The following is an 18,133-nucleotide window of genomic DNA, read 5'->3' on the forward strand; positions in this document are numbered from 1 at the left end:
GTTATTTAATGATACAATAAAATACAAATTAAATTAAAAGTGTTTAATTTGTTGGTTTAAATGTATACAAGAATTAAAGACAGAAGTTCAACTTCCCCTAGTTTGAGAGGCAGATGGTTGCAACTGAAGTGGCGTGAGGTAACGCAGATGGCTGCCACATGGTGATGGGAAAGAAAACAGAAACTGACGGTTTACGGTCAAGTGAGTCTGAAGCTATTGAAGTACCAAAATAATTATTTAAAATGGGGGAAAAATTCACATTTTTAAGTAAAAAAAAGTCATTAATGATTAATTAATCTGACAAAATCCACCAGCAAACCTCAGTCCTGACTTTTTTAACCTAATACTAAAAACATTGTAAATTTAAATTCAAATGAATTTTATTTATGTAGCACCTTTCATGTACAAAACAGCTCAAGGTGCTGTACATAACAAACAAAACAAGAATACAGAAAACTCCAATCCCTATTCATGCAATAAAATAATAAAATAAGCCACTCACAATAAAATACACAAAAACAAACATAAGTAAAAGAGAAAAGACTTTAAAAAATCAAAGCTAAAGAAGAGAGAACTCAGAGGGTGCTGTCTGTCATGTCCTCCTATTCGTCGGGGTGTCAGCTAGGGGTGTAAGAAAAAATCGAGACAGCAAAAAATCGCGATAGTTCATTTGGCGATATTTGTATTGATTCAAAAAGCTGCCAATACGATATTTCTTTAATTATTTCTGAGCGTCCTTCACTTCAGTGTCTGACCGCTAGTTGGCAGCAGAGCACACGGAGCCTCTTTGAGCAGCTCCACCAATGAGTTATATCGATATTACTCATTGAGCTCCACACCACACAAGACAACAGGAAGACTGCAGCCAGAGGCAGCTTGTTTCGTTGTTATGAGATATGAACTACTTCGTTTTTACTTGGGATGGATACCAAACAGAAACTTTGTGCCTTGTTGCTGCCAGTAACATATAAAAACGAGGATTGTGGTGCTTTTTAGCGGCTCAGATAATGCCCTTACCATCGGCTAAAATGCCATCTGCAAAGCGGGACAAAGTTCTGCAGAACCTCCCAGCAATAGATTCTAGTTTAGCGACCTGATGGATCAGAGGTATGTGTACAACGCTCTGAAAAAAAGGCCGACATTGTTGTGATCAGCTTTACCATTTCACTTCCACGTGTGAGAAGAAGTGTGGCTGCAAAGCTGCAGCAGAGCAGACTGTGATGTCAGTTAGTCATTTTAGTAGTAGATTAAAAACTGAATTATAGCATGAATGAAAGAATATACAATATAGTCTAAAATGTGTGAATCAGGTAAAGCTTGCTTCCAGATACAAAAAACATAAATGACAAAATAAAAATCAGACAATTAAGTTCAACAAGACTGTTTCCTGAAGCTAAAAATAAAATTAAGGAAGAGTTCTATTATATGCACATTTTGCAATAACGTATGTAAATCTAACCTGATAAATTATGTAATTTTGTTACATTAGAGACAGGCTCCTGTAGCGGCCTTTCAATGACTGCACCAATAAAACAAAGCTGCAACAAAGCTTAGATTTTTCAAGGAATTGTCATCATATGTGCAAACCTAACATTAACAACACAACTGAAACATTGCACGAATAAAATAAAAAAAAGAAAATGTTTTATTCTCAGGTTGCAAACCTTTTTTTAAATTCTTCTTTTAATCTCCTGTGGGTCAAACATGTAAACCAGATAGGAGTGAAAACTCACTTGGATCGTGATTTTATAAGGAATACACAAGGTTTTAATGCTTACTACATGCTTCAACATGTTATACGTTAATTTGTTCATACCAATCTGTAATCATACTTTATTAATCTAGTGTGATGCACAAGCCTTCATGAGCAGAAGTGACCTTTGAGGGCCCTCTTTTAAATACTATTATTGCACAACACAAACCAATAATTGGACATTGATGAAGCAAAAACAAATCTTTTAATCTCCTTTTTCTTCTGTAACTCTTATCTCAGTAGGTGGTTCCCTGTCAAATCTCATCGGGTCACGGAATTTCCGATGTTCTTCCAGGAACTTATTGGAAGACTCCTAAACTTTTATCTTGATCTCATGACTTTTCAGATTTGTCTCTGGACTGGAAGAGATGCTGAAGCACAAAGACAAAACTTCTGCCTGCAGCAGGAACATGCAAACAGCAGATATACAAAGTCATGCGATAATGCTGACCCTCCTCACCACAGCACATTCAAACATTTAGGGCACAGCAGTTTCAACATAAACCACAAATGTCGACTAGAATGTTTTCAATCTTCCTGTTGGACAAAGTCATTCACCATCACTGTCTGGAGCTTTTAGAAGTAGATTTAAGGGGTTTACGTCTTCTTGTATAAAATAAAGTCATGTCGTGAAATATTAATGTTTTAGGAGATGATTGCAACTAATATATTGGTCCAATGTAATCTAGATGGTGGCTGTGACAAAACTTTTCTTTTTTTATTAATAAATAAAAGAAGTTAAGCATCTCCCTGCTCCTTTTCAAACATTATGATCTATAGGTCTGTATCATATTGATTGTATTCTAATTATTAACATGTTTGAAACAAATTGAATAAAAAATAAAATGGTGCTGTATGATAATTGTGAACATTTATTCTTAGTTTTTGTAATTTTGAAGTCAGAATTTTGGTGTAAAAGTTTAGTGAAATTACTGTAGGATTCAGTGGTTTGGTTTTCTTTGTCATGTTTTTGGTTTCCTTGTCAGTCACACCTTCAGGTTCATGATCCACAGCTGTCTTCAGTTCAGTTAATTGCCCTCAGCCTTTTTAAGTGTCTTGGTTTCTGTTCTTCCTTGTCAGGTCATCTGCTCTGTTTTGTCACAGTTTTGTTTCCCCTCATAGTTTTGTCATGTTTCAGTTTGCTAATTAAATGTTTTAGTTCCTGTCATCAAGCTTGGTCTCCTGCATTTGGGTCCTCCACCACCAGTTCGTGACAATTTCATTAAAGCTAGATTTGCCTTTTTTTCTGTACTTTGCTTTTACATAAGGCGAATTGTAAATAAATAAATTGGTCAATATGACAATCAAAAAGGACCGAACAAAAAAAAAATCATAATTTTAAGTTAAAAATAATTAGATTAATAGATTTGGACACACATTAATATCTGCTGTTTTACTAACTTTAGTGTAAAAGTCCAGTCATCATTTGTCGTGTTGTGTTTTCAGCAGTAAAGCTGACACATATCTTGTTGAACGCCCCCTTTGTCTCCTCCCCTTCACATTAATTTTGGAAACGGTGGCAGGTTTTCTTTCACCATGCACAAACAACCTCCCTTCTCATCCATGGATGGACCTTAAAAAGAGAAAAAGAAGCAGAATCAAAGCCTTTCTCAGAGGAAGTGACAGTTTGATGAGAAGATCAGTTCGTTTCCTTAGTGACGAACCAGCAAAGAAAACTTTAGAACTGAGGTGTGAGAGCAGGTGTGGACATGGACGAACTTGGTAAGGCGGCACCGTTTTCTGTAAAAATGAACAGTGATGCTTAAGACAATGAAGAGTTTAGCGCTAGGATGCAGATCGGAAGTTATCAGTTGTTTCCACATTTTTAAATCTTCGTCTCGCACGTCTTAAAAATTATAATAAAATAGATGTAATTTTTTTTTAATTTAGGAAAATGATCTAATCTTATCTTCTTTTTAACATAAATTTACACAAATGTACATTTAAACAATCCCCTAATTGACTTTTTGTTACAGTCTACTCAAAAAATACGAGTGAAGGTCTTCAGTCCGTGGACGTTCTGTCTCCTTTAGAGGAAGAAAGTTCCTCTGAAAACTTCTCATTCCCGCCGTATGTGTTCTGCATGTTTGTAGATTGTTTTTGAGTAAAACTGGGCGAGGGACAGATTTAAAATGTTGCTTCAGAATTTGTAGATTCTTGCAGCACTACAGGAAGTTTCACTTCTGCAACATCTCAAACCATCACTTCCTGAGGAAACTGACAACCCCCCTCCACCCCCAGCACCATTATCTGAATGTCAAGATAGAGTCACTGTACAAAACAGTGTACCTCACACGTCTTACATGTTTGGTTAACACGTAACATTTACACAGACTTGGATTGCAGTGAAAGTTGAGAAGGAACCCGTGGTTTTTCATTTGTTGTGAACATAAAGAACTGTTTTGATGCATTTGGGCCAACAGACGGGTCTGTGTCTTACAACAGATTTGCTGTTGGAGGAGTTGGCCTTGAACGTGACAAGTTCAAACAACGTCCAAGACGGCTCAAATAAGGACAGAGCTGATCGAGATGCTACGGTATAGCCGCCAAAACCAGAACTGTTTCAACTGCTGCTGCACTTCTGAAGCTTTTCCTCCTGATTACTCTGTCAGATGACATATCCAACTTCAAATTTGATCTATTTGGTGTGAAAAACCGATCACAACACAATTGTCTCCACAGGCTTCCGGTGGACATGCTCTAAAAGAAAGAACAAGCTCTACAAGTGTCTACAGGTGAGGGCCAAGCTTTTGTTGATTCACATTAATTAAATTGTGCCTAAGAAACAGGAAGTGGCAAAAAAATGGTCACGTGTGATTTGAAAATGTTAGAAATCCTTGTTTTTTTTGTGGATTATTCAAGTCAGATCTAATGCAGAAGTCCAATTTTGATTTTGGTTTGCAAAAAGTGCAAAGGATTAAAGTTTTTTTGAATGTACAAAATATGTATTTTATTTATTTTTTTCAAACCCAAAATGACAATAAATAGTCAGAAATAGACAAATAAAACACAACAACGTGCTTGAAAAGGAACGGGTAGAAGAATTGTCCATTTACAGTATCCGTTTACACTCGGTATAACATCTATGCAAAAAGGACATTTGCTCATTTGTTCTTATTGATTATGTCCAACCAGGTAAAGTTCCATCAGTGACATCTTATACACTATATTACCAAAAGTATTGGCTCACCTGCCTTGACTCATATAAACTGAAGTGCCGTCCCATTCCTGACCCGTAGAGTTCAATATGATGTGGGTCCACTTTTTGCACCCATTACATCTTCAACTCTTCTGGGAAGACTGTCCACAAGATTGAGGGGTGTGTTCAGAGGAATGTTTGACCTTTCTTCCAAAAGGTCATTGGTGAGGTCACACACTGATGTTGGTGAAGAAGGCCTGGCTCCCAGTCTCTGCTCTAATTCATCCCAAAGATGTTCTATGGGGTTCAGGTCAGGACTCTGTCAACTCCGTCCTCCATGTCTTCAGGGACCTTGCTTTGTGCTCTGGTGCACAGTCATGCTGGAAGAGGAAGGGGCTGCTACTAACTGTTCCCATGAGGTTGGGAGCATGGAAATGTTCAAAATGTTTTGGTATCCTGAAGCATTCAGAGTTGCTTTCACTGGAACTAAGGGGCCTAGTCCAGAAAAACAAGCCCACACCATAATTCCTCCTCCACCAAATTTCACACTCGGCACACAATACAGTCCCAATTGTACCGTTGTCCTGGCAACCTCCAAACCTAGACTCGTCCATAAGATTATCAGATGGAAAATTGTGTTTCATCACTCCAGAGAAGGCGTCTCCACTGCTCTAGAGTCCAGTGGTGGCGTGCTTTACATCACTGCATCCGACGCTTTCCATTGGACTTGTTGATGTGTGGCTTGGACGCAGCTGCTCGGCCATGGAAACCCATTCCATGAAGCTCTTACTGTACTTGGGCTGATTGAAGGTCACAGGAAGTTTGGAGCTCTGTAGCAATTTGCTGTGCAGAAAGCCGGAGACCCTTTGCACTAAGTTCTTCAGCATCCGCTGACCCCTCTCCGACAGTTCATGTGGTCTACCATTTCATGGCTGAGTTGCTGTTGTTCCCAAACCCCTTTAATTTGTTCTGATAGAGTTGACAGCTGACTGTAGAATATTCAGGAGCAAGGAAATTTCACGACTAGGTTTGATGCCCGGGTGCGTCTTATGACAGTTCCACGCTGGAATTCACAGAGAGCGGAGCTTTCTGACCTGTGGCCAGGTCAGGTGATTAGGACACCTGATTCGGATCATTTGGATGGGTGAGCCAATACTTTTGGTGATATAGTGTACTTTTTTTTAAATACATGTAAACTTTGGGTTTGTTTTTTGAAACCTTCATCTAATTTGTTCCATAAATCCACACCACAACTTAATAAGATAACATTTTCTTTTTTGTAGTAGGAATGCACTGCATTTGGAAGTTCAACTGATTTCTTACATCGTAACCCCCCCCATTTTCTGTCTTTGAACATTTGTTGGATGTTTGCTGTCTAGAAGTAAGTTATCTCTGGCTTTAAGCATAATGAGTGCTGTTTTAAGTTTAACTAGTTCCCATTATTTCAATAAAGCTGACTTTAAAAATAGGCTTTTGTATAAAATGTACAAAGAATGTAAATTTGTTTTATAAGTGTTTCCCCTAGATGTTGTAGTATTATCGATGTATATATTAGTAAACTCACTTGTGAGCGAGTGTATGACACATTTTTCCCAAAACTCCAATAATCTTAGTTTGAGGAAACTTGTCTCTGTGACTAGAAGCTTTTTCTTAAAATAATAATTCTTGGTAATTTTTCAGACAGATTTTTTTTGTTTGTTTAAAGAAAATCTGCGACTAAGGTCAGAATTCTTTGGGGCGCGTCTCAACAGCGAACTCGTCCTTTTGAATGTTGGTTTTAGGGATGAGTGGATGACGTCTGAGTTTGTTTGCTGTGTTTTTCACTGCAGCGATCTGCCACCTCCTGTGCAGGCTTTCCTTGATCCTGACTCTCCCACGCAGGAGCTGGAGTCGGTTTTGCAGGATCTGATGGGTCTGGCACAAGGGGTAAGAACAGCGATCCTGCAGTAGAAGAGAGGTTTTAATGCACGGCATTAGTTTAACAGAAGAGGGCAGCAGTGTACCGGTTTCAACATCCCTGTCAGCAGTTGTTTTAGGCCACGTCCAACACCAGATTCAATTCAATTCAATTTTATTTGTATAGCCCAAATTCACAACATGAGTCGTCTCAATGGGCTTCGTATCGGTAATTGAAAAAGTGAAACATGAACTCAAAAGGATCATGAATACATAGAATTCAATAGGAAAATACTAAAATGAACTAACAAACTGACTAAGCTATACTGGCATCCCTGCCCTTAGACCCCCCTTCGCGGTAAGGAAAAACTCCTAAAGAAAAAACGGATTCCGGAAAAAAGGAAGAAACCTCAGGGGTGCCCACATGAAGGAGGGATCCTCCCCCAGGACGGACAGGCGATTTACCAGAACTCTTAGAGAAGAATTAACTTATCTAAATCTACAACTACATCTTTAAAGTCCAGCAGACAAGCTTCATCCAGCCGGAGTTGGGGGGACAGTCAGGGGCGCGAGTCGAGCCGGAGACAGGATCCACAGCCAGGTGTAGGAGCAGGAGCAGAGACGAGGTTCACGGTCAGGAACAGGAGCACGGATCAGTGAATCTATACAGTTTTGCATTCTCTATTTTGATTTAGGATCCAGGACCTTCAACAATCCCACCGCCATTAACACAGAAAAAGTCAGTGAAAAAGGAAACAGAGGATGGTCGTCGGAAGAAAGAGGACACAGGCGGCTCAACAGGTCCCACTGCTAAAGATACAATAGATGAGCTGCTGGGGGGGCTGAGCTCTGATTTGGAGAAAATTGGCGTACGCACCAACCCAAAGGGCCACTGTGCAGCCTGCCACAAATGCATTGTGGGAAAGGTATGCAGATGCAAAAAGCATCACCGTTTGTGATGAAAACAAAAGGAAGATGAAACAAGTCCAAACCTCTTGTTCCCACCTCCTCAGATGATCACAGCCCTGGGGGAAGTGTGGCACCCCGAGCACTTTGTGTGTGCGGTTTGTACGCAGGAGCTGAGCACGACAGGATTCTTTGAGCGTGATGGAAAACCCTACTGCCACAAAGACTACCACGAGATGTTTTCCCCGCGCTGCGCCTATTGCAAGGGCCCCATCATGCAGGTGAGACAAAATAAAAAAATAAAAATTCTCTAATATATGTTAAAAAGAAGTCTGATAAAAAAGCAAACAATGAAGATTCTGCCAAAAGAGTTACAGCGTATTATTGTATATTATTATAGTGTATTAAATGTTTGAACTCAAGGAATAATATAAACAAATATTTTCATTGTGATGCCAAACACTACACATGAATTATTGTAGAAGTTACAGATGAACATATTTTAAATATTTTAAAAAGGGCATCTAAAACACCGATACATAGCATTTCTTGCCTATTCCTACAGCCAAACGCTTCACTTTATTACTATGGATCATGAGAAAAATCCTTCCGAAAAGTGTGATGAACGACGAATGAACCACGTGAAAACCACGGAAGAAGTATGAATAAACCACGCAAAGGACACGTAAACCAATGTAGAAAATGAAACGTGCGTGAATATTGTGCTGTTTATATGCAATCCATTAGTGATTCGTGCGTCAATTACGTACATTTATTGTGATATGTGTGCTGTATATGCCATACAGAAGTCACACATCTGTGCAAAGTTTGTTAGACCTTCGTGGGACGGTCGCAGAAAGCCTCAAATTCGCTTATGCATGTTGCAAAAATCACAATTTCAAGATTTACTACGTAAAATACACAGAAATTGTGTAATTCTCAACCGGCCAAAAACTTTCGACAGCTAAAAATCGAATTCTCGTAAAGAGCCGTCGGCCGAAACACTCAACGCAGATCTGCGCACATCGGCGAATGACCAACGCAAGAAGCACTTATGAATTACGTAGATCACGCATGTATCAAGAAAGACCGACATGTCATACGTGGAAAATGCGCAACAATGTACGTATTGGCTCTGTGACACGGCCTTTAGTCATGGAAAGACCAAAAGTAATTTAACTTCTTTATTTCTCCTTTTAGTTATATATTGGCTTTTTCAATAAGAACTCATTCCTTTTACTTTAATTATCTCCAAGACAATCTGTTATCAAAAGTCAAGTATTCAATTAAGTTTGAAGAAAATGCTTCCCAAATTCCAAATTTTAGGCTAAAAACTAAAATGGGTAAACTGAAAATGAAATAAAATGAAAACAATCAATGAATGAATGTAAATAATATAATGAATGGTTGTATATTATTTGGTTCACATAGGAAGTAGAAAAACAAGTTTTTGAGGGTGACCTGAGATGATAATCTGTGGTACCTGTTTGATAATTTTGGGTCCGTCATCAAACCTCCTAAACCAGTCACATCACCTCCTGTGGAAACTTACAAAAAATCTGGGGAAAGCGACAGAAAGGCTGTTTATTTTCCACAATAACTTCTTCTAAGGATAGACTATGTATGTGGTTGATGTTCTTTTAAAACGCCATTTCAGATTTGGTAATTCAATGATAATAATCTTTCAAGAGTTGCATTAAAATAAAAAATGAAGCCAGAGGTTGACCAGTATGGTCGCCGAGTCCTGCCATCACAGCAAAAAAAAAAGCAATTGGCAAACAAAAGAAAGAAACTCTGCAAATAAAAAAAGTCAACCTCATATTCCTCCAAATAAATATTGTTACCCACGTGTGATTATTGATGACAATAACAACCACAGTAATAAGCTGCTGGATGAATTTCGCCGTCAGTTGTTTCTACTCTGGTGTCATTTCGTTCCAGCCTCTCAGTACCGGTTGTTGTTTGTGTTTGTCTGGGCTAGACAAACATTTGGTTCATGTAACTGTGTTTTGCTGCATATCGGAGTAAAGCTGCAGAACTTGAATCTCCTATCGTTTGTGTATTTCGCTGGGTTTCTCCGTGTCAGCCAAAGCTAACAATAAACCGGCATCCTCCAGTTTACCTTCAAACATGGGTCTACATGGCCGAACCAAATAAGAAATTACAAAGTACACATAGTGACATAGAACACCAACAGCTTCACTACTTTCTCCTTCGTACTCCTGTTCCTTTTTTTCCTCTCTACTCCTTCTTCTCACAGCAATGCACGGGCAAAAAGCATCCCCGATAATTCACGTCCCTTTTTTATTTGCAGCGTTTCTTTGTTTGTTTGACAGTTACTGTTTTTTTTTTTGCTGTGATGGTGGGTTTTGGCCAGAGTAGATGGCGCTAATTACGAAAAAGTCAATGTTAAATGTATATTATGAAATTATTGAAATGGAATGAAAAACGAGGTTTATTTCTTAAGATTTTCTATCAGTTAATATCCCTCTATTGGTGGAATGACTGGTGAGTTTAATGCTTCTCCTCAGGCAGTCACTCCTTCGTACTCTTTAGTGTTCCCTCAGTTTTCACATCCATTTATCTGCACAACTGCTGACGACACATGGCAGCATGTCATTTTATTCTTTCTGACCACGCTGAGGTTCTGCAGCCAGCACTGACATCGTGCTTCAAAGAAAAGACGATACTCAGAAACCAACGCGTGGTCCTCTGTAATCCACTCTTTGAAGGTTTATTTCTGTCTTTCCCGACGTGTGATGAGACAATCCTTCCTCATTCCCAAAGGAAGCACAACCAAGACGTAATATTTCTGGCTGCTTTAACAGAACATCCTGACAGCTCTTGACGAGACCTGGCACCCAGACCACTTCTTCTGCACACACTGTGGAGAACTGTTTGGGCCAGATGGTAAGAGGCGTAAGGGCTCTTTTCTCTGGGAGGGAAACGCTCAGAACACAGTTTACTTAACTCTCCATTTCTTTTAGGTTTCCTGGAGAAAGATGGGAAACCATACTGCAGTAAGGACTTCTACCACCTCTTTGCTCCCAAGTGCTCTGGCTGTGGGGAGCCAGTGAGGGAGGACTACCTGACGGCAGCCAACGGCACCTGGCACTCAGAGTGCTTCGTCTGCGCGGTGAGCCTCTAACATCAGACCACACACACTTCTGGTTCTCATGCAAGGCTGGGAATCAATGACAGAGATACCCACACATTTGCTTTATTTGCATTGTTGTGACCACAGGGCTGATTCAAACCATGTGCCAGATGAATATGTTGCGGTTGAAATGATGCAAATAAAACAAAGAGGCCACATTCTGCTGTGTGGGTGTCTTTTACATTTTCTTCAAAGCGACTTCTGTGTGCAGCAGCTGGTCAGAAACGCTTCAATGTGCAGCTGCTGTGTTTTAACTGTGCGGCAGCGCCATAAAACAATCGCTCAGAACGGTTTGAGCTGAGAAGAAATCATTTGTTTGTTTACCATTTCAGCCCAAGATATGACATCAACACATCAGAGGATCCAAGCATGATCGCTTAACCCAGTCATGACGTACAAGTAGTGATGTAGCAGTGGAGGACGCACTGGTGGTGCGTTTCCACCTGTGACTAAATAGACTTCAGGAAATATTAACCACGCTTAAAAACGGCAATGAATCTAGTAATTTTGTTGATGCATAAGGCCTCAGTCACAAGCTCCCGTACGGGAGTTGGCCTGTTTTTGGGTTGTCTAGTGTTGTAGAGAGGGGCAGCCACACTTAAAGGTGAGCGCAGGTGTGTCTTGCAGTTTACCTGAGGCTCAAACGGCTTGGTGATGGTAAGCTTCTAATGCCGCCACAGCTGCCCTGGCGTGGCTGCCGGTTCGCGCCTCTGACCATGACCCAGACATTCATTCACATTCACACACCACAGTAAAAGGGAGTTAGGTTGTGATGCTTTTGACACTAAACATGTCAAAGTCTAAACCAGAAATGAAGTAATTCCTTTTGAAGTGTCTTGCCAACGACAGTTGACTGGGGGGAGTAGGGATTGAACCACCGACATTGGACGACCCGCTCAACTGCCTGAGCCACTGCCGCCCATCATGGAGACTTATGTGCCCGTAGGACGCCTGTCTGATGTCCACACAAACTACAGTCTGTCTAATTTCCTTATTTCTAACAGTCAGGCTGCACGCAAGGAACGCACACGTATCTCACGTGAACAGCGCTAACGGGCTCTTTGCACAGTCTGCAGGATTTGGTGGGGGGGTGAAAAAAGGAACAGTCCGTATAACATGGCTACGTCTCACCTACGTCCCCCTAGGTGTTGTATAACTGTTCACCATGCAGCATGAACATTTCTCTCACTGAGTGGTCCATGACCATAAGATTTTGTTTACCTGCAGACAGACAGTGTCCATCCCTGTGGGCAGTTTGGACTGTCTTAAGGGGCATCTATCATGCAAAATAAGCTTTTTCAGGTTTTAAATGTATTATAATCAGCAGATGTATATAATAAGCAGGATAGTCTTCCCGTGGTGTCTCATTGGCCAATACAGCCTCTATCTATCTCCTATGAGACTTTTTTATTCCTAACCCATGTCTGAATCTTTGAATGATTACTGTTGGTGTTTGCATGACCTCAGACTCCACCCCCTTCTCCCCTCTCCCCGTCAGGACTGTCTGAAGCCCTTCACCAACGGCTGCTTCATGGAGCTGGACGGCCGACCCCTCTGCTCGCTGCACTTTTACTCCAGGCAGGGCACTCTGTGCGGCGGCTGCGGCGAGCCCGTCATTGGCCGCTGCATCTCCGCGCTAGATCGCAAGTTTCACCCCGAGCATTTTGTGTGCGCCTTCTGCCTGCGGCAGCTCAGCCAGGGCATCTTCAGGGAGCAGAAAGGAAAGCCGTACTGCTCCTCCTGCTTTGGGAAGCTCTTTGTGTGAGATCATGTAACAGATTAGCCAACCTTCAGACAGTCAGAGATGGGAATGTGTGGATGTGGCTGATGAGCTTCAGTGAGTCTGGAATGCTGTATTTGTGTTTTGTATAAAACTGTTTGGAGGTGCCCAAAATAGGGATGTAGGTTGAGATACTTTTGACAATAAAAACGTATCAAAGTCTAAACCGGAAATGAAATCGTTCCTATTTAACTACAGACATTCAGTGAAGTACAAGAAAAACTATATACTGCAAGGATGTGTGTTCAGGAACTTTGGTTATGTCCAAAACACTCGACTGAAATCTTACAAGTCCTGAAAAATTGCCATCATCACGTAGGGCAAATGAAAAAGAAACAAAAAGTTTTAATTTACCACTTCCATAAATCCACCAGTTTGCCTTAAGACGGAGGAGAAAAGAGCTCCTCTCACAGTTTCAAGCCGTTTGTCAAGAGCCTTTCCTGTGCGGCCTGAGGGTTTGTGTTGGCAAAAGCTGGCATGGGCTTGGTATGACACCCCCGAGGTTCGTCTTACTCTGACCACTCGGGCCCTGGCAGGGACTGGACTCCTCTTTCTTCTCCACACAGGCTCCATTATGGCTCCTTATGGAAGATTAATGAATGCGGTGAGGTTTACAAAGATGGCCGCGGAAACGAGCTCCCTCACATCCATTCGTCTTTTCAGAAACTCTCGCTGACTGTTGAGGGACGAATGAACCGAGTGTGAAGGAATTGTTGGCAGATTTAAGCCTCTTCTGTTTGACAAGCACTTTTTTTCAGTTCAGCTGTTCCCCATAGTGCCAATGTGTGCAGGTGGGACTTTTGTCTTAAAAAATGGATTTTTTTTCAAAACGTTTTTTCAGGGATCTAAAGATGTCTGTCCTTGAAGACTGGATATTCTTTTCCATTGGTCGTCATGATCTGTGCCAAAATAAAGGTTTTGTCTTATTAATAACAAAACTCAATTCAGATCTGGTCTTTAAAACCTCTCAAAAATACACAAATATATTAAAAAAAAATGTTGTTTTTTGTGAATCCCCACACGTTTAAGTGCTTTTCTCATATTTTATGAGATCAAATTACCGGTATATTAGCTGCTAACAAACATTTAAAACTGTGTATTCTAATCTTTTATTAGTGACGCACTTGCTTTCTTCTGCTTTTGTAAAGAAAAGGTAGATCTCTAATAAACAATAAATGTCAGAAAGATAAATTACCAACAGATCAACAGTCATAACTTCTACACATTGATTAAAGTTTATTCTGGTATAAAAAACAAACACTTTTTTGGCCAGGGGGATGCCGCTTGGTTTTCATCGGGTAAGTGGCGTGGGTGCACGATGTGACGTTCGTGTGAGCGGAGGCAGCACGGGGCATTAATCATGCTGTCATCACCGTCAGAGCCGACCTCGTTCAAATGCTGCAGAACGTGGATCACAGAGTCAGTGAGAGCCTTTAGATACGACCCAACATCCCACTTACAACGTGTTTTATGACCGTTTGACTCTGTAATGTCCAAGGATTTTGTACGAGACACGGGAGGAAGCAAACTGTCAAGCTTGAGCAGTTCAGGGAGGGGCAGTATGGTGGTAGATTTCATTGTTCTCACCCCCTCAAGATCTTCATATTCATCTGTTGTTCACACCAGTGAAAGTTACAGGAGAAAAAATAGTTAACTAAAACTCAATTGTGGAATAATACAGTAGTTTACCGCCTGGAATAAGAGAAATTCTTGTATGAACAAGAATACATTGGTTTGCCAAGGATGGAATGGAACGGAATGATTACGTTCTCTGAGAAAATTCCATTCCATCATTATTTTTAACATGAAAAATCTTTTTAAAGTCCAACTCAGATCACCCTTTGATTGATTTTTTAAAACATTGAAGACGTATTTACAAAAACCCCAACATCAAACTTCATCCTCCAAACTTTTCCAGTTTGTTTTTATTGTGTTTTGTTTTTCTACATTTCATTTGGATTTCTGGAAATTACTTTTTTTTCCTGATACGTTTCATTTATATTTCAATTTTTTGCGTTTTGGCTTCTGGAATTTTGTTTTGATTACTAAAGTGCAATGTTTTTTTATTTCAGTATTTGTTTTTACTTTTTTAAAGTCGCCCTCTGATCAACTTTTAAATTATTTTCAAAGCGTTCTCAGTGGTCTTTTAATTGTGGCTATGTCGTTTTTAGCCAAAATTGTGAAACTTGTATAGTTTTCTGGGACATAATTTCAGCGGAGTGGCAGGAGTTTGTTAGAAATTCACTTCTGAGTTGGTGGCAGAACCATTGGCACGGAGTAACTTCCCGTCATCCAACTGTTAACATGTTCTTCTGCTAGCTTACAGCCCCTCACACCCCCAACCTAACATTAGAGGTGCAACAAAAATGGCGAGCAATATTGGAGCTATTTAGGCTTACGGTTTAGATCCAGATTCCAGCTCAGATGAGAAAAACAAAGGCGTTCATGGATCTGTTTGTCTGCAGGTGGATGCATCAGAATGGAGCAGAGCAGGGAGCTCGTGGGAGCAGCTTATTTTCTGCTTTACAAAAATGATCTTTTTCAAACGGCATTTTTTGTCTGCTCCTGATTCGCAACGATTTGAATACTCAGAAATGCAATTTTGCTGATGTCTTCCATGATCAGAAAAATGCCACAAGGGCATTTTAAAAACACAATTTTCATCAGAGTGGGTCTTAAAAACGATATGGAATAAAGGGCAGGCTGTGCAATTCAGAGAGTGTAACTCATGTGACATTTACAGCAGTGAAACAGGACAATCTGGAGGGGCAGTGGGCCATGACATGGCGGCCACAGCTCGATGGGAAGACTGAGGAGTATACTGGGACATAATAGTGCTAAGGGGAGGCCGTGGAGGGAGTGTGGGGTATGAGAAGCGTAGCGGTGTAAGTTTCTCCTGTGTGACACTGAAACCAAACACTTACCTCTTTGCCTGTAAAACAACTGTGTCCGCTCGGCCACCCCAAAAATGGGACGGTGTGGCTGGTTGTCCGGCCCATTACGGCCCCGCTGTGGGTCACACTCGGCTGGCCAACCCTAAATCACAAGTTCACTTCAGCTCTGAACCCAGGACTGTCAAGCGGGTCTTTGGCGTATTCATCACACGTAGATTTCTGTTAGATTTCTCTTCGGCACAATGAAGCAGACGCATTAAAATAACGACCGCTGACATCCCAGTCAAAGCAGGTCCATTAGGGTGAAATAAAGCTGGGACAGATCACATTACTGTAAAATTATTACAGGCTGGCATGCCAGTAAACCACATTGACAAGGCTTTATAAAAGCTACATAATGAACTGAACAGGTAAGACCATGTGAAGAACTCAAGCAGAATGTCTCTCACAGGAATGGATGTGTAAATGTGAAATTACAGTTGCTTTAAAAACAAACATCCCTGACTTTACATTCGGAATATTTCCATGCTGGAAGGAACTGCGATTGTCTTCATATAAATCGATGCATCACAAACATACAAAAAAAGCACAAATAGTAATCATCATTTAACAATTTTAAAGCACTTTTACAGATGCACTGACTCACTGTGCTGTTTGTCCGGAAACTGCTATGTCACGTCCAAAATGGCCAAATCCGGCTGACTGCAAGTGTTCAAAGCTAAAAGTTTAAGGTCAAAGCTGTTATTTTGTAAAGACACACAACCTGTTGCTAAGCAGCGGCAGCAGAGGTCCTTCTGTTTTTATTGCTTTTTTTCATAGAATGTTTGGAATAATGGAAAACTTTCCTCATAGGTCCTGGAGATGCCACAGAACTCTGGAAATGAGAAAACTTCATCAAAACAACGCGAATCTTCTACGTTTCAAATGTATTCATTGGGATTTCAGATGTACTGGTTTTGGGGATTTCTTGGTTTACACCTCTTTGAAAAATTAAACCTTAAGAAAATGTTAGAATGGTATCAGTTAAGTAGTGAGGATTAATAGACAAACTACTTTTAGGCTATGTCCGAATTCCCATCATAATCCCTAAATACTAAAAAACTATATAGTGCGGGATCACCTGGTGTCCTGGATTTTAAAAGCAATTCGGACACCATACCAACTACTTTTTGTACGTTTGATGTTTTGTTTGTATGATATGAAATATGGTGACACCGATTTCATGATGTAAAAATCGAATCAATACCAGCATTTTACAACAAGTTTCTATGAATTCACTTTAAAAAAAAGTAAACTTAAACCAGTGACATGAGGTCAGATGAGGAAAGTGAGGCTCTGCTTCACCTGTCATTGTGATAAAATAGAAAAACGTACATTAAGTAAATTATTATTTTCCACTGATCCGTCTCAAAGAGACATTTTCAGTTGAAACGATGTTGCGCAATAACACACGGAGCGGAAACTCCGTATGTGGGAAACTCCGGGTGAGGCTCTGGAGCGCTTCACCTCATGTCTGACTGCAGGACTCAATGTTAACAGAGACGTGCGGTCAGACAGTTGCTATAAGCGAGCAGAAAAGGCTGCCGGTGAGGCGGGCTTTGCCAGCAGGGGGCAGACGTGAGCGGCCAGCTGCTTTGTAGCTACACTGGTGCCGTAGAAGCAGAACAGACTGAGGACGTCTTTCTCTCGTACAGCACAGACTCGTTTAACTAAAGTAAAGTGAGGAAGACTTTTACAACAGATCATAGTGCATTTTTGTGGAGAAGGATCAGCGTGTCCCACCTGTAGGAGGCCATCACAGCCTCAGTCATGTACAAGACCTCAAGAGACTCCTCCACTTGGTGCAGGAGCTTCCCTCTACCTGGAGAGGACAAACCAACCATTTTTTGGTCGACAACAATGATCTCCAACTTGGAAGTTCTAGTTCTCATTGCGGCTGGTTCATCCTCAACTGAAAGCCCCTCTGGGGAATTCTGAAGGTCCAGGTTCAACAGAGCAACATCATCTGCAAATAGCACAGATGAAATTCTGTAGTCTCCAAACTGGACTCTCTCCGGTCCTCTGCTGATCCTAGAAATATGGTTGATAAAAATTCTGAAAAGACAAAGGGTGTCCCTGTCCAGGTGCAACATGCACTTTGAACAGGTTTGACTTGTGTTGCTGGCAAAACGAGCCAAAACTCCAGCTCTGGCTATACAGAGACGGATCTCAACCTGGAGCCCTTCATATTCCCAGAGTAACTGCAGAACACCAAATGTAACACAATAAAAGGGAAGTGTCACGAAAAATTCACACAGGAGCGGAAGTGAAGTCACCTTTTGTTCATTATGCTTGACTGAGCAGCCATCTCAGGAGAAGAGGTTCTGTCTGCATAAAATTCAACTGCTTCATTGCTCACTGTAAAGCATACGAGTTCTTACAGAAAAAGTGACAACTTCAGCAGCTCAGTAATTGATTTGGTTCAGAGTGGAGCTTGGGGGAGCAGTGTTTGCCTTGGCTTTGTGCTGATGCTGGGTGCAGGTATCACACCTGATTCATGACTGGCTGCTCTGTCCAAGGGGAGCTTCTTGTAGCTGTTGGCTGAACACTGACTTTCTTTGCTATCTTG

The 18,133-nt window shown here is 40.9% G+C and overlaps 1 protein-coding gene and 2 long non-coding RNA genes across 5 annotated transcripts; 2 read left to right on the plus strand and 1 right to left on the minus strand.

Moving 5' to 3' along the window:
* The first annotated feature begins 143 nt into the window (after nt 1-143).
* On the plus strand, nt 144-12,797 carry lpxn (leupaxin). Of its 2 annotated transcripts, none has more exons than XM_078946328.1 (9): nt 144-201; nt 4,199-4,290; nt 4,436-4,488; nt 6,722-6,818; nt 7,484-7,714; nt 7,802-7,975; nt 10,523-10,604; nt 10,682-10,830; nt 12,350-12,797. In XM_078946328.1, exons 1-9 carry the CDS (start codon nt 159-161, stop codon nt 12,614-12,616), a joined length of 1,188 nt encoding a protein of 395 aa, XP_078802454.1. In that variant the 5' UTR covers nt 144-158; the 3' UTR covers nt 12,617-12,797. The 2 variants fall into 2 exon arrangements, with proteins under 2 accessions (XP_078802454.1, XP_004068392.1); XM_004068344.5 differs by lacking the exon at nt 144-201 and adding an exon at nt 3,336-3,475.
* LOC144991953 (uncharacterized) lies at nt 743-2,500 on the plus strand. Its single transcript, XR_013655642.1, has 2 exons — nt 743-1,107; nt 2,100-2,500. It is a non-coding gene; the product is annotated as an uncharacterized LOC144991953 (long non-coding RNA).
* Nucleotides 3,189-16,286, minus strand: LOC110014989 (uncharacterized). 2 transcript variants are annotated; one of them, XR_013655640.1, is made up of 4 exons: nt 16,172-16,286; nt 15,556-15,667; nt 6,733-6,833; nt 3,189-3,326 (listed from the first exon to the last, which is right to left on the minus strand). It is a non-coding gene; the product is annotated as an uncharacterized LOC110014989 (long non-coding RNA). The 2 variants fall into 2 exon arrangements; XR_002873208.2 differs by lacking the exon at nt 3,189-3,326 and adding an exon at nt 3,411-3,493.
* Between the last annotated feature and the right edge of the window lie 1,847 nt (nt 16,287-18,133).

The sequence above is a fragment of the Oryzias latipes genome, chromosome 4 (assembly GCF_053564925.1).
Source record: "Oryzias latipes strain Hd-rR chromosome 4, Olatipes_Hd-rR_3.1".
Lineage (NCBI taxonomy): Eukaryota > Metazoa > Chordata > Actinopteri > Beloniformes > Adrianichthyidae > Oryzias > Oryzias latipes.

Bases quoted from the DNA above. Each gene is read 5' to 3' on its own strand.
- lpxn (XM_078946328.1), top strand. From the start codon at position 159: ATGGTGATGGGAAAGAAAACAGAAACTGACGGTTTACGGTCAA. The intron at 6,819-7,483 runs GTAAGAACAGCG...ATTTTGATTTAG, and splicing joins TGATGGGTCTGGCACAAGGG to GATCCAGGACCTTCAACAAT. The intron at 10,605-10,681 runs GTAAGAGGCGTA...CATTTCTTTTAG, and splicing joins AGAACTGTTTGGGCCAGATG to GTTTCCTGGAGAAAGATGGG.